Source organism: Diadema antillarum, unplaced genomic scaffold (assembly GCF_040938485.1).
Source record: "Diadema antillarum isolate AM-2024a unplaced genomic scaffold, OU_Dant_1.0 seq00003223_RagTag, whole genome shotgun sequence".
Classification (NCBI taxonomy): domain Eukaryota; kingdom Metazoa; phylum Echinodermata; class Echinoidea; order Diadematoida; family Diadematidae; genus Diadema; species Diadema antillarum.
The window spans coordinates 234,202-251,860 of record NW_027273808.1 but is presented as its reverse complement, the minus strand read 5'-3'; the positions used below and the strand labels follow the sequence as shown (position 1 = coordinate 251,860).

Here is a 17,659-nt window from a genome sequence, read left to right as displayed (position 1 = left end):
CAAGGTGGAACTATACGAACTGGTTTAGATGGGGTCATAAAACCCTGTCTGACGCAAACCCTATGGACAGATGACATTTCACATCATAATAGGACTACTGGTCATTTCTCCGAGATCACATGCGTCCTTCGTGTAAATAGTGAAGGAACCCCGGGGAAACATTAGAAGAGAGCACCCGCACTCAGGAACACTCACTATCTAATTGAAGGTAAGGGGGCAAATCACGCTTAACTATATTTTATCGACATGGATTTTCATTTCATGTCACATTTCCAGGCATCCACGCGGCGAGGTAAGGACTTCCTTTGGCATTATACAACTCCTAGTACAAATGACGATCCTTACCCGTTAGCTATCTTAATGACATGGACATTATAGGTTTTCCTTCGAACGCTTCCGCCTTATGAAATATGATGGCACGAACGCACGTTAAGTGGTGGAAGTAGAGTCTGCTCTGAGGCCATGTCATCATTATGTTCAATTTTGTGTTCAAACTTTTGTCTTCGAACCCGGGCGTAGGCTGCCTTGGAGACATCCTTTTTTCTTTTTTTTTTCTTTTTTTACCTCGTTTTAGCCCGTCTCAGCGACACACATTATACAGAAAGTTTGCATGACCTAGATCCCAAACAATCTGCAAATGCTATGCAAATAAACAAACTTCAGACAAGCACTCTGTTTACTAAGCGTATCCATGGCTATAGACTATGAATTCATATGCAGCAAAACTTTGTTTCAATAACTTCACATTTGGAAATGCTTTGTTTTTGACTACTCCAACAGTACTGTGAAACTGCCATGAATTTAAAAAAATTGTGGCTAAACTGTTTTTATGTTTTCACATTAATCATCGTCATAGTTAAATGTTACAAGATTCTCAACTTGTAGATTATCATGTGACTATCATTCCCGCTTGTTGGGAAAATGGAAACACTTTTCCATCATGGGTGTGAGAAAGGAAACCATGTTTTACAGCTAAAACATGGATTATTACTCCATACAATGAGTAAAACGAAGCAGAGTTTCAAGGGTAAGGTTGAGAAGCACTTGCATTTTTTGTTTTGTTTTTGTTTCTGTTTTGCTTTTCTCTCACCTCCCTGATTCGAAAGACCCAATTTGCACAGTGGGTATATAGGTACAGGTGTACCTACAGGTGTACCTACAGGTGTACCTATACAATATCATTCGCATTCGACATTAATAGGCATTACTGGAATGTCATTGTGAACACATCGTAAAACAAAACAGAGGAAAAAATTCAAACGAGTCTTGTTTACAAACAAAATTATTTAAATCCTATCCGTAGTTCTGAAAAAAAAAATACACACACACAAAGAGGAATCCCAAAGGTTGTCCCTGACAGCATGTAACCGGAAATACTGCTCGACACAACTAGTGACTGATGTACGCTATAGCTAGCTAAAAGGCTTCTGAAATGTGATTCGATACAGGAAAAAAGGCGAATCAGAGGGGCCATCCCACTAGACCGACACCCACGAGTCATACAGCCCACGAGTTCGACATTGAAAACAGGTCCATATTGGAGTCATACAGCTCACGAGTCATACAGCCCAGGAGGTCGACAATAGGCAAATAAAGCCCATGAGTTCGACACTAGGTAAAAACAGCCCACGAGTTCGACAGATACAACACGGTCTCGAGGGCCTTGTTAGCTTAACTCATGGGCTGTATGGTGAGCTGTATGACTCGTGGGTGTTGGTCTCGTGACGTGCACCCGAATCAGACAGGGTCCTCCGGAAAGAAAATACACTGTGTATACCCATAAATTTGAGTATACTGTAGAAACATGACAAACAAGTACAGACTTGGTGGATAAGACCCTTGCAGAAGTTTGATTCGCTGGAATGATGATGATGATGGATGTGCAGCTATTTGGCGGCACTTCTCTGACCATCTCCGGCTGATTTCCTCAAAGGCTGACAGACAGTGTGACTGTTTGACAAATGGATGTCGGTACTTGAGGAACGGAACATGCAACTCTCTCTCAACTCGTTCACATTTATAGAAGGTTTGCATTCATCATTCCACTTATCTTTATACGTCAATCAGACTTGTAGTATACTTGCTATGCGATGACAGTAGGCCTATAAGGAATCTCAACCTGGATTCGGTGGGGGGGGGGGGGGGGGATCTAGGTCCTACATTGTATTTTTCAATTACATTTCCAGCTCGATTCTCGGTCTCTAATTTGTGTGACATTCGTGAAACATGAAATACAAACTTTTGAAGACAATTATCTTGTTGGTAACCTTGACAGCATCTGTTGCAAGGTTGTCAATAATAATGCCCCCTGAAGGCACGTGTCTACAGATTTGTGCTGAGCTGATTTTGAAAACGCAGCAGACTGTAAGTACATATTATTAAATGCACCCGTACTGCAAAGGCGAGGTCACGTCTAGCGACCAAAAGCAGACAGTAAGCGGTACTGTACAGAATCAAAGACTTGAAGCATATCAATTGTCTGCAGCTCTAGCAACGAATCACAAATATGAAACATTACTCATAAGGTAGGCCTATGACTTCTTTTCATATATATCATCTAGTCATGCTGTTTCTGGTACTCGCAGGCAAGGTTATCATAAATCCTGTAGGCCTACTTTCTCGCCACACGAGAAATTGATGGTGTCTTCTTGGAGACTACCATGAACGGAAATTATGCTGTTTCTATGACGCGGTTCCCATACAGATTATGCTAGTATCGGGCTTTAATTGGTTTTAAACAGTCTGGATATTCACTAGATGGTATTTTGAAAAGTCTCACGAGTTCAAGCCACACCACAGAAAACAGCGGAACTACGTATTGCCAAATTAGCATATAGTTGAAGTATCAGTTCAGTGCGTGTTTTAATCATTGCCACTCAGAAACTGAAATTAGCATAAATCAGTAGGCCCTATGCCTCACGGGAGAGAGTGAACTTTCTGCACAGCAATGAATTACTTTTGTTGGCTAAATCGGTGAAACAGTCTGTTGCCTGAGACTACACAAGCAGCAGGTGTTACGCTCAGCTGCTTTTGAATAGCGAGCTGGAATGTCGATTCTCTGGAGCCAACGCACCAGAATAATAATTTAACGATCAAAAAATAATGACAACCATGACCCACACAAGCAAGCAAGCAAGAGTTCTACACTCACATCGATGTTGCAGGACTGCTGTTATATATTTTTTTTTCATTCTCTGCTCAGCCATTTTTCGTCTTCACCCGTACCAAGTGACTGTATATACTGCACTGCATGTTGAAACCGCAACGGCGCAAGACGATCAAAATGTACACTCTTCGCAGAATCATGATGAGCTTCAAACCGAAGCTCCTTGACAGAACTTGAGCCATGATATTCAGGGTCATCACAGGTGCATATCTCATCGGTTTATTCAAAGACGGTGGCTCTTGAAAATGTGTGAGCACGCCTGTAATAGCACGACGAATGGTAACTCAGTAACTCTATGATTATCATATCCAATTAAGCGCATGCATAAACGAGGGTGGACAACGAAAAGACAAAAAAACAACAAACAAACAAAGATAAAAAACGAACATATCCTATATAGTTTACGAGTCATTTTTACGAGTTCAGTCAACAATGAATGCATGCTACACACCGTGTTGCATTGTGTCTGTGTATTTTACGTGACATTAATACAAATTTAAAACGTGATCCGTGAAAAGTCTATCAATAATCATCTTCAAATAGACCGCGTTACTTGTCAGTTGCCTGCAAGGCATTCGTATTCACCCTGGAACTCTATTGACATCATTATTTATTACATTAAATTGGACGTCACTCATGAATCAAAGCAAGAGACAACTATATAGCTCATCAGCTGTCTTTCAAAATGGAGCCCGACATGATTATCATTATAATTCCATGAAGCAAGTTGTCTGCCAAGGGCGGGATAAACCAACTCATTTCAGGCAGCAGTAATCATCGTGGGATGCAAAACCAGGGAAGTGGGGCATTTCCCACCTCCTTACTATTAAAAGACTGCTCAGTCTCTGTATGAGCTCTGCTCGTATTGCCCGAAACGAACAGTTCTGACTATACCATCAAACTTTGCTGCATAAAATGTGGTATGTGCAACAACATCATTTTTGCTTTGTTTCATCTTATACATAAAAAGTACAGTTATACAAAGGCACGAGAAGGGAGAGAGAGAGAGAGAGAGAGAGGAGGTGACTTATCAGTCCCACGTATTCATATCTGTGGTGTAACTCTCTACCGATCACTTTGGATTTTCGTTGACAAGTTTGCAAACTCAACCATCTAAAACAGAGCAAAATTAAGTCAGTTTTGCTTGATATCGACTTTGGCCCTAAAGCGTGCAAAAGTTGTCACCCCATGCGAAACAGTAAATATATACTGTACATCAACTGCATGAAGTAAGCGAGTCCTATACGTGATCATGTCACTGTTGTCAGTTGATGATACCAAATGCTATTGAACTTTGGTGGGCAATCAGCGGTATCAAAACTTTCACGGCCGCATTCATTATCATCATATTGACGGAATCGAAAAATTGGTCATTGGAAGTACACTGTACGGATCCAAAGGGTGGAAGCAGAGAGATGCGCTTTTTACTGTTTTGCGTACTCCTCTTTCATAGAATCATAAAAGCATACAACTTACGTATAGGAAGCATTGCACAGATTAATCAAAACGAAAGACCAAATAATCAATGCATTTATGCCTATACATACATACATATATTATTTATTCATTATGTGATATAAAATATCAATTTATTAATATCTTGATAAGGTAATTTTTTATACATTAGCTTTTTCGCTTTTTCTTCATGACAGGAAGGAAATGCGCTAAAGTGGGTCACAACGCGTCGGACCGGAAGACTTTGCGAGATCAGTGCATAAGGGGTGAAGCAATGTGGTTCGTAATGGTATGCAAGGTAAGCTCGAGAATACAGGGGATCACTCACGCATCACATCGGAATCCACATCCTCTTTCACCGCATCTTGCTAATCTCTTCACCGTGGCCTGATATAACTTGCACTAAAAGGGACATTCTGAAATCGGTTTATACAAATCCCTCTTCTTCTTCCAGTTCTATTTCTTCATCATTATCTCTTTCTTCTCCTTCTTCTTTTCCTTCTTTACGAATTGGATGTGTCAATGTACAATCTGTGTCAAATTGTAGGAATCTTGGAGTTTATTTTGACCCTGAAATGTCAATGGCGACACACATTACAAACACATGTCGATCTGTATATTTGCAACTACGCAATATTCACAGTATCAGAAAATCCTTATCAAACAAAGTTGCAGCCTCTGTTATTCATTCGTATGTTTTGTCTCGTATTGATTATGGAAATGCATTATTGTTCAAGGCTTCATCTTACCAACTGGCCAAACTACAGCGTGCTCAGAACTCTGCTGCTCGGGTCCTCAGTGGAACATCTCGCTTCTCCAGCATTACCCCAGTTCTAAAAAATCTTCACTGGCTACCAGTATCCAAGAGGATAGAGTTTAAAATTCTTATTCATACATGGAAAGCAGTACATTCTTCAGCTCCAAAATATTTGCAAAACCTTGTTTCAGAATACGTCCCTGGCAGAAATCTCCGTTCATGTAATAGTAAACAATTAACAGTTAAAAGAACAATCTCGACTCTCGGAGAAAAAGCCTTTGTTTCTGCAGCCCCATCTCTCTGGAACGCTCTTCCACTGAGGATCCGATCAGCAGAGACCATTGAAACATTTAAAAAGCTTTTGAAATCACATATGTTCGCATTTTGTTTCGATTGAATTTTCAACGAATTGTTCATTGGTGTGTATATCTCTACCTATCTCTTTCTTCTTTTTCAACCTTCTTATGTACAATTATGACTATGATGTATGCTATTCTTTTCATAATTACGTCCCTCTGCGCCTCAGAATAGGATACTAGATCGAAGGCGCATTACAAATGCTGTACTTATTCTTCCCCTGCTTCTTCTTCTTCTTGTTTTTCGCAGACTTTTTTTTTTTTGGGGGGGGGGGGAAGAACGGGATTCTTTTTGCTGTTCACTCTTGTTGTTCAGTCATGTCTTCTTACGGGCCTACTGCTTTTTTCTTTAAGGTCGTGTCGATTATAGTGAACGACCAAAAATATGTTATACATTCTTTACCATGCTGAAAGTTTTCAACAAACGGTATATTCTGGGCTACGAAAAAATTAAAATACAAAAAATGTAACAACAGCAGCTATTTATACTGTTGTAATCGTATTGACTATATAGGCCTATAATGTAATCGACTCGCTCCTTGTGGAATCTCGTCAGTAATATCCGTAAATCACGGTCTCGGTGTTTCATGTCATCAAAATCATCAACGATGGTGGTGGTGTGACAAAAAGTGGATTATACAATTACACAACATGTTAGTAAAATCATATATGCTCTTGATTAGAATGATATCAATAATGATGATAACAATAACTTATTGTTATCATCATTATTGATCCGGGTCATATCCTATAAGTTAACAAAGGAAGCCTCTTAGTGTAACTTCTACTATATACATCCCAAGGGTTTGGCCATATTATCACGTATAATTGCCTAATTGCTATAGGTATAGGGTCCTACTCATTTTCACACCTGTAGGCCCTATATGCATGGGTCAAGAGGGTCTGTTATGGTAGGTTCACAACTAGGTCCTATATGCTATAGGAGAACTCTCTCATTAACTTTGAAGCCATCAACTTATATAACCATTCACACAAGTTGATGACGATATGGATTATGAAGTAAAGTAGACTTGAAAGGAGACTAAAGCGTGTCCAAGGACTCTTCATATCGTCATTGTCGGCTCATATAAATTCGTAGATATTTGATTACTCCAGATAATGTAGAAAGTTCATTAATAATGCACAATCGCTCGCTGAAGCATTGCCGTGCTTGCTGTAATAATAATAGTAAATTTCATTATGCCGCGGCAATTACAGAGAGTTGGGGGAATTGAGATGAGACCAATGAGAGGGCTTGGTGAAATTGCGTACACGGTCACAAACAAAGCGGACACGATCGTCATGTTAACTCCTTGAAAGACGAAAGGTTAACTTGTGCACTTTTCCCCCGAAAGGCTACATGCTGACACGATCCACGAGAATTCATTATTACACTAAAAAATAGGGAGATCTATGTGAGAGACACGCCCCAGCTCCTATATAGTGCATTGGACACATGTCATGTAGGACTTGATTCATTCACGTGTAGCAACCAGCGTATAATACCATGCAGGGAGTTCTCTTTCCACCTCCCCGATATACACTGTAAAAACATCGGTGTTAGATTTAACACCACGGGTGTTAAATCTAACACCGATCAAACTTCAATAAAGGACCACACCCACAGGTGTTAAAAATGCACTGTGATGGTGTTGAAAAGTGTTCACCTGACACTTCTTGGTGTTAATTTGACATTGTACCTGGTCTTATTTTGACACTGTACTGGTGTTAATTAAAAAATGACACCACATGGTGTTGATTTGATATTTGTTGGTGTTAATATCAATGGTTTAACACCCGTCCAGCTTCAATAAGAGACCACACCAGCTGGTGTTACTTTGGTGTAAATTTATTTTCACATTTTTTTCAAAAATCTAGTATTTTAATGTAAAATTCTTGATCGTCTTGTTTAAATCAAAAATCAACAAGAAGTGCAGTTACTAAGAAACTCTTCAAAAAACAGTTTAAAATTTGGAAATGACACCCGGAGGTGTTAATTTAACACCATAAATGAGCACCGAAAATTTAACACCAGCTCGGTGTTCACTATTTAACACCGGACTTTTTGCAGTGTACCATGAAGCTACAACGCAAATGTGCTATAGCTCCATGATAATACCAAAGAGATGCCTGGGATACATCCTTGATAATTCCAGGCAGATGAGTCACCTACCTGATACTACCATATTCATAGATTTATACACGTAGGTCCATGATGATACTATACACCATTACACGTTTACGGTTTGCACGCTTACAAGGCGTAGCCCGAGAACACAACCATGCGAAACCTCAAAACAAGAGAAAACGATGCACGAGAAAGTTGAACTGGCGATTGCTCTACGATTACAATGCTCCACAAAATGCATGGTACATCCGGTCTTCGTAAAGCAAAAAGTTTTAGTTCCAGCTTTACTGGAAAAAGGCTAAACTCTATCATTATGCTATAGCCATGCATGACCACCGGACCAACTGGGATATTCAATTTCAATGGAACTCCTGATGTCGACATCTCAAAACAGCCGCTAACGAAATAGACCGTTCCTGTAACTAATTACAATTAACCATTTATTTATTTCAATTCATATAAACATGTTTCTTTTCCAACAACTGCTAGTAACGAGGCATTTCATTCACCTGCTACCTCCTTATGTTCCATAGAAATAGGCAGGAATTCGCCTAGTTGTTGCTAAGTCGGGCAAGCTTTGTGGTTGTCAATTTTCGAACAAACTTAAAGGTCCTGTACCTTTGGGAGCACTGATTTTAAAAATGGTCAAGATATCAGTTTTGTTACATGACGGTGTAGGTCAGTTGTATCACAAAACATCTTACCATATAAAATTTTTGCAATAAAGCCTAAAACACAAGGAGGTATCACCATTTTTCTCATTCAACCATAACTGTAGACGGTTAGTCTGGAAACATTTTCATTATTGTTCACATTTTGTATATTTAACAATACACAAACACACACAAAATTATTTCTGGAACTTGATGGGTTAAAAACACACGTAACTGCTATTCCACCAGATAGCTGGCTGACAGGTCTGAATAATTACCAAAATAATAGAAACCTGTTCGGAATGCTCTCGGTCGGGGGATTACCGAAAGCAGAACATCTTAATCCATGCCTTACATGATTAATCCATGTCAAACGCAACTCTCATCAGCAAGCTATACATTTCGCGATTAGCAGCGTGGGGTAGGTAACGGATGTTCAATTATTCCCGTTTCCGCATCGTATTTAACAACATCACACTGTCATTTCACGCGTGGCAAGGCAACACATTATTACTACATGCCCCTCGAGCATCAAAAGATGACACCTCAGCAAAATGTGATATGACACCTTTAGACTTGACTGGACAGATACTAGTGACGTGTTCATTTCAAAGCGCTGCACAATTTTCTGAAAGTGGTAATACCTGTGTATAGCAGTCACTCTATTATACAGAAATTCAAAATATGACCTTTCCGGACAGGTAGCCACTATATAATATAATCGAACGGTTGGCGGCATTATCATTATGAATTGATAACACGTAATAATATGTGACAAAATGACTGTTGAAGACACGTCACACGCGTGTCTCCTGTTCACAAATGCAAGGAGCTCTAAGATGTCACTAATCGTCACTGATAGTACTATAAATACGAGTGCGTATACGCTATCTCTCATAATTTTATATTCAGCAATTATAGGTGCTGGCCCCTAAGCAAAGTGCTTATCGATAATGGTCCCTTCACCTGTATAGGCCTACATTCAAATACCATTAAATATCTGTACGTCTAATATAGGCCTACAGCTACACGTTGATATTTATCTTTTTCTTCAGTACTCTTGTTTATAATTTCATGTCAGAATAATTGTTGATTTTGTCATAATGACTACATTCAATTTTACAAGTGGAGAAAAAAAAACTGAAACTGAAAAAAAAAACCTGAAATCTGAGACACAAAACTATGCCGGGTATAGTAAAAACGATACACAGTTCTAATACGCCAACAAACGAAGCTATAGTACATAGACATGTGGTCGCTTTAAGCAAGGTCTACAACAAGGAGCTACGGTATCCCCATGGTAACACCATAATCATCATCGAGACAGTTTGTAGTGACCACTCAATGTATAAGTGGCCGCTAGCACCAAGCAATAACTAAGATAGGGTTGATTGTTCGCCCAATTATTGCTCTCTATAGAATAGTTACATTTTTTAATGAATTTATCTCAATCTCTTGGCCTGAACCTGTTGGAACTATGTGATAAATCGCCTGATGCACAATTATTATATAAACGGTGGACATATTATATTACAGGCTACGTCCTCACTCCAACATTCACAGCGTTTGTACAAATTACCCGACTTTCCTCGAACTTTCAATGCACTTATTTATCTGTATTAGATCCACTTGTATGTTTTGGGAGCTTTTAACATTCAAGATACACACTGACCCAGTTCTCGAACAGAATAAGAGAGTAACAGATGCTGATTTCCCTTATCAAGAAAAACAACCTTTCCGCAAGTAATGAAGATACAACGGTGAGCGCATTCAAAACAAAATGCGAATCAGCAGAGCTATCACTTTCGACATTCAAGAGCATTAGAAATATAATGGTCAAGGAAAAACAACAACAGCTAGAGACCGAAGAATCTGAGGATGTATCATATGGCAGAGAGTTATCTGGACTTCAGGAAATGTCATGCTATACACGCTTATACCCGAGCGTTTGAATACTGCTGGTAGAATAACCCTATAAGATTCTCGGAAAGTGAGAGAGGACCAATTTCCCTCCCTTTAATCGTGAACAATGAGTTACACATCTGTGGGTCAAACAAAAAGAAGACATTTCCACATTATCGCGTTTGATGGGAAACACTATGCATAGACTCATATGAACGGAGCAAAGTCACGCATGTATGACTCAAATTTAATATGCGAACAGAAAACGTTTCATTAAAGTTCGCTGAAAGAAAGTTAATATGGACTTGATTTGTTTTCATGTGTTCGTGAAACTGATATCTCTTACAAACTGGCGATCAGATTGTGTAAATCAAATAAAATTATAGGCCTATACGCGGGGGGGGGGGGGAGGGGGTAGGGGAGAGATAACAAAGAATATAATGATAATATTTATAGAAAACTATTCCTTATAAAGCGTTTTCCAGCAAACTGATCATAGCACTGTTAAACAAAAACAAAATTAATATAGGCCTACATTTTAATTATGATGGAAACATTTTGGCTATGAGTTTCTTTTTGAAAGTTTCTTCCTGCATCAATAATGTAATTTTGCGGGAATACATCACCTGAGCTGAAAACAATTGAGTGATTCTAGGACATTTCTGTATTACACTGTTTAATCCATTAATCATTGGGGAGTTTAAGCTATTGTATACTATGTTACCGTATTCTGCCCGGAACATAGCGCTTATATACAAATGCACTCGTCTTGGATGAGTGTATATATTAGGCCAGTCACGTGGTTGGGCATTTGGCTTATAAAAAGTATAGTGCCTTTGCGCGAATGCCGGATTATGAATAAAACTTGTTTTACATTTTTTTTGACATAGTATGCCGACACATTCTATATAGTCAAAGTGGGACTTTAAATATTGTTCTTTCCCCAGATAATTATGTCGCAGAGCATTTACATTTATGTGATTTGTTGCTGTTGTTGTTTTTGAGGGGGGTTAAAAAAACACGTGTAATGCAGAAATGAAATGAGATCAAATCAAATCAAATCAAATCAAATCGAATCCCGATTCAGAGAGGAATGTTCCTATCGTATCATGCAGTGCCCTAGGGTTGGGCCGACGTTCGACAGGCTTATAGAACGCCTTATCTGATTCTCGGCTGTATACTGCCTCATAAGGTGCACAATGAGTTGATCCTTTCTCACGATGGATGTCATACTATGACAATTACGTCATAAAGAACATTGTTATGTGAGTAACGGTGAGCTAATACCTTCTAATCCCCTATGACCTTACACTGTTCTTTTGAGAAAACCGCTACAAACTGTTCACTGATGGTGAAAGGAGTATAGTGTTCTGTTAGAGGGGTTGCCCCGCAATTAATCATACTTTGCATATTGGTATTATGCTATTTCTGATTATAATGTTCGTTATTATACATCCAAACTGACAGTATATAGAGTAGAGTTCGCCCCGTTTCACATGACTATTGTTATCACGACAGAGTGCTTGTTATCTGCCACAATTGCACATGTATCCTCTAAGTTTCGGGGTTTCCCCTCTTTTCACAGGACTTTAAGACGAGATGGTATGTATTGTATAAGTTGAAGTAAATATTAGTTTTCAGGATTATTAAAAAATAAATCTGTAAAGATTAAGAGACGCGATTTGTCTATGATAACATTGCTGACAAAAGATAAACTCTCATGAACGAGAGAAAAAGCCCCAAGTCACGTCAGTTTTGTCATTGGACAATTTTTCAGTTGATAATGTGGTGCTGTAAACGACAGAAAGAGGGATACGATCGCAATTTCAGTGAGACATAGTGGCGTTTGTCAATGTGTCATGTATGGGGATTCCTCCTCCATGCACACTGTCACATCACTGGCCTTAGTTCAAGTATGTTGAAATAAAATAAAGGAGGGTAAGAAATATGAAAACATAATGTAGGTATATAAAAATATGAAAAGAAGTCAAACCGTTTATGAATTGACCGAAGAATAGATACAAGTTAAGAGAGACACTCGACAGATAGAAAGATACAGAAGGACCGCCAAACTAACTTCATTCTTCCAGAAATCATAATAATCATCATACCACATTCTCACGGAAACAGAATGTACTCAAGTATTTGTGCTGTGATCAAAGATAGTCTGTATATAGGCCTACAGTAAATCGACCAGTGCGTTCCGAGTCTTCTGTTTACTCTGGACCTTGCACGCATGCTTCGAAACTCCGCCAGATGTCAAAGGGGATTCCCAGACGGGTTGTCATGACGTCATTCTCCCCCTGATGCGACAACTTCGAAAATATCTAGGTCTTAGTTTATTGAGTGCATCATGTATGAATGTAATAATGGTATTTACTTAATAATAAGGCACATTTTCCTCTCTTTTTTATGCTTATCACTTCAAGAAAATATTCCGGATGGGTAACAGAAAGCCTTCTATATAAAATGTTTTCCTTTTTTTGTTGTGTTGTTGTTGTTTGGGGGTCTTTTCAATTAATTCAGTGAGATTTTTTTTTTCTGACCATCAATTCATAGGGCTTTGTTCCTGGAATAACTGGAATGCATGAATGTTCTAATAGCTTTCAAAAGAGGGTTCACACAGCAGCGTGTATACCAATACACGTACAAAGGCTAGGGGTTCTTCCTGGAAGTTCATCATCCTTGCGATATCACGATGACAACGTAGATCTAGTCCCGAGTCTTTCAGAAATGACGACAACTTATTTGAAATATCTTCCCTTGTTTTTGTATAAACAAGTGTTCGTGATGTAGGCATACTGTAAGCATAAATAGACAGAAAAAATATATATTCGTCGGGAGAACTTTTTTTCAAAACTTTTATGGCTCTCCTTCGTAGACGGGGATTCCGTGAAGCCAGGCCAGACGCAGCAGTCTCCGTGGAACATAATCCCGGCAGGATACAGACCGATCTTCCGGTAAAATATACTACAACTGAATGCTTATGGAGCCACAACTCAGTCAAGTTGCAAAAATAAGCTACTCGGCTTTGCCTCTCGACTGCAACTTCGTGCTTGTTTCCAGCTGACACTTTTCAATAGGTGCAAAATGTTAGGCAAAGCGTCCAGTATCTACCCGTCAATATCACGAAATATTGAATACGCAAGAGTGGCTGCGAACCCCCTCAATAAAGAAAAAAAAAACCTCTAAATTTTGACAAAATCCTTCTAGAAAAGTCTCCACTCCTAACTCTAATACTAGATTTTATCTATGAATTACATGAAATGTTGACATAACATGAAGATATATTATTCTAAAAGGAAAGGCTGTAGGCTACATAAGAGTAGAATTTTTGCCACATGTACTAACGTCTAAGTTGAGGTGTTAAAATGTAGGCCTACGAACAGGCCTAGTACTTACCAACATGGTTATTGCTTGAAAACAAATAAAAAAAAAAAAGAGAAGAAAGTGACTCAGATTGTTTTAATGAACTTTTATCAATAGATTGTACAAATCGACACACCTATCCTTCTTTGAACCAGGAGGGAGGCGGAGGCGGAGGTTGGTTTCATACCTCCCTGACCCTGGTCAAATGTACAACTCCAGCCATGTCATGGCGTGAACGAAATTCATTGACATTGCGTCTTCCACTTCGGAATATGACAGTGTTAAAAACAAAGCACCTACAAAGCCGGGGAAACTTGCTTCCAACTCCTAGAGAAAGAAATCGAAAAAGCTCAGTTAACAGCAGTCAAATGTTTAGATATACAATACTGTAATCCACGTCGCAGATATGCGAGGAATGTTATGTCCACTTTAGTACTACATGTAGTATACTCCTCATACACTCGGGCACTCGCAGACAAGAAGTCGCTACTCGCGCGGGACCACCCGATGGTTTATTCTACAGGTCGCCAGCGAACCACGTCCACCCACAGTTTTCCCACCCACCAGGGCGTGGAAGAACTCTGCGGCACACGCCCATGCCAAACGAGCAACGAATTCGGTAGTACACCCCATCTTACGGAAAATGGTATACACCTCCCGAAACCGCCCTGTATTCTCTCCCGGCAACTGTATACTGTCTGACAGCTCGCAAAACTTACCTTCCCAAAACGTGATGGCTGCTTAACATGCAAAAATCCTTCTTTCGTCTTCCCTCTCCGATTCATGTTGTAACGAATAGTTCCTTTCCAAACTTCGCCCAACAGTGATGTTCGTTGTCAAAAAACACGTTTCCTTCCCGCTTCCCCCCGCGCCCCTCCAGCTGACGGAACCAGCGCAGTAAATAACAAGTCCAGAGAACAGCCAAACAATTTTCGACGCGTGAAGTATGTAGCCTTTTCAGCGACAACACATGCCTTCTTAGCAACGCATAAATTCAACACTCCATCGAAGGAAGCCCAAACATTAATCCACTAGTAATTATCCGACTGAATTTTTGTGGGAGAAAGTGTGCGGTGACGAGATGGACCTTCTACAGATTTTACACACGGAGAGGAGTAGCGCCAATCACACAGTAGTATTCATTATGCTGTAGTGTTGAGCGAGTCCCTGGTCGCGACTAACCCTGCCCATTGACTACCGGGGATGAATACCAAGTGAAGAGTGACGTGTGTGTCTGCTCGTGTATCACGAATGGAAGGGGCTTCCCTCATGAATATTGCAAACCAAACACACACCCCGCACATTGTCACGCACACACGTCAGTCGGAGCGCATCGGGCATTGTCCTTTTGCTAAATTCTGAATCAATATTTCTGAGAAGGTAAAAGGAGTTTACACAGGGAGGGTGGTTCTTCAAAAAGATTCTCTGTGGAAGTCTTATTGAGATTCCTGAAGGCGTAATCAGCCCTTGTTTGGAGAGGTGGGGGAAACCAACCCGCCGGATGTCAAGTTTTGAGAGACTTGTGGCTACGCTGTAAATTTTGTCTTCCAACACAATAGGTGACTACTAATCATTCAGCAATCTCGATTAAACAGCTTATTTTGGAGTTTGGCTTGTGCCCTTTATTCCGAGAGAACGTCACAAATTTATAAAGCAATCACAAAGTACTGCCGGACAAGCATCAAATAAACGCATTTTAATACGCACAGACACATTAGTCATGTCCACAACCACACACACTGTACAGCTGAGTCGGTCATCATTCTGAGTGTCAATTAGGCAATTATCGTCTTGATACGAGTGACTATGTACTTCATTGAATGGGTTCGGATCTTTACAGATACAAAGAAAACATCTCGATTTTGCACCGTGAAACAAGGAGTCTCCAAAATATAGGATCATGTGCGGAAAATGTGCTGATAATCATAAAACAGGCAGGAGGTATCATTTCGTTGAAGATAGTGCACAAGAGAAAAACACGTTTGGTTTGAAATGTACAGGCTTTTTCTTAATTAAGAACTGTGTCACATGAATCATGACGATATTTCAGTACTTATTGTGTTGTGATTAAGTTTGGTTCATCAATACTACCACGTGCTGGGATAGCGAGTGTTTGGGAAAGCATTCTTGATTCACATGACGTTCAATAAGTGAATAGCTATGCAAACTGTTTATTGGCTCTTATTATTATAGTTGTAGAATTAATCTAGCATGACAAGTTTCTGACCTCCGGGATGAAGTAAGATTTTTAATACTCAACTCTACATTCATATACAGATTTTGAAGAAGGGACATCGAGCATATCTACCGCAGGTTATGGTGTCTCGTCTTGAATGGCTTGATTTGTTTCATTACTGATATTTCTGTCAGTGGAAAGAGGAGAAAGAATCGCATAGAACCTACTTATCCCCAGTGATCATCGTGTATTGTTATTGTTAACATCGTTGTTAATAGTAGAATGTCGATCATTATTATTAGTAGTAGTGCGCTGTTATCATTATCATTATCTTTGTCACTATCATTATCATTATCTTTATCACTATCATTATCATTATCAGACATTGAAACATAGCTGTATTCATTGTTTTACTGCCTGATCGCTGCATCTTTACTGTTCTCTGTCCCCGTCCCCTGTTCTGTACGTCTGTATATGCCCCATGTCTGACTTATTATTGATATGAGTTATGGATGTCAGTGTTCACGTCCCCGTCAATGCCAAAGTTCAGGAATATGTACGTCTCTGCCCTTGTCTCTGTCTCTGTCATTGTCCTTGTTCCTATTTGATTCAATTCAATTCAAACTTTATTTTCACTTTTTCTTTCCAACAGAATGTACAAGAAACAATATTATGAGTTTGACATGGGAGTAACAAAATATACATAACCAGACAGGATTAACAACATGTTCATGTCTACATGATCAGTACAAAAAAGATACATACATTCTATATACACTCTGTGAAAAAAAAAAGTGGAGGTACCCACTCAAAAGACTAGACTTGTATTATGTGGGTACCTCTGAGGGAAAGGGGAAAATAAGGGGGTGAAAAGTTTACAACTACAAAGAGTGCGGGAAACTGGGAAAGTCGGGAATAGAGAGAAAAAAAAGCAAAAGTGTGAAAAGAGGGAACAAAAAACAGGGAAAAGAGGGAGAGAGAGAGAGAGGGAGAGAGAATGAAAAGCCTAAATAATTTTGATGCAATCACCAAGGGCGAAAGCTCACAGAGACAATATAGCCAAGCGTCTTCGAAAGTGATACACTGTTGAGGTGCTTTCCAGCGGAAGAGTTTGTAACTGTGGAGACGAGAGCACGTATCAATACTATAGCACGCAGTGAAAATTATCTATGCCTCAAGAGAACGCAGCCTGCAGTGAAAGAAGAGAAGACAATGTCGTACTTACGAAATACATTACTATTCATACATTCCTATCTCTGCTGTGTATCTTCACCTGTCTTTATTTCGTATATATAACTGCATATCACATGAATATTCATTTATGTCGAGGGCAGCGCTAGAGAAGGGCATTAATTAATGATGATAAGGATGATTGTTATCATTATCAATCATCAGAGTTAATACCATTTGTTGTATTGTTTCCCATTGAAAAAAAAATCTGCTGATACCTGTAGCAGAAATAATTATTGCGTAACAGAACGGAATTGGATTTTAGAGGAAGTAATGAGACGGTATACATTGCAGCGGTGGCGAGCATCATTCACTCCCCATGTTCATGATAATTATTTTCATTGAAGTAATCAGAATATTCATTATCATTACTATCTTATAAACAGTATCAACATCATCATCGTCACCGTCGTCATCATCATCATCGCAAAATACTCTATGTATATATATATATATATATATATATA

At 39.3% G+C, this 17,659-nt stretch overlaps 1 protein-coding gene across 1 annotated transcript in view; it reads right to left on the bottom strand.

Annotated features, from left to right (window-relative positions):
* LOC139715271 (uncharacterized) overlaps positions 1–14,661 on the bottom strand; it is a 39,887-nt gene extending 25,226 nt beyond the window's left edge. Inside the window, exon 1 of the mRNA XM_071626850.1 lies at positions 14,506–14,661. Coding sequence (XP_071482951.1) covers positions 14,506–14,571 — 66 coding nt within the window. The 5' untranslated portion in view covers positions 14,572–14,661. The remainder of the gene's footprint in view (positions 1–14,505) is intronic.
* Positions 14,662–17,659: the final 2,998 nt, after the last annotated feature.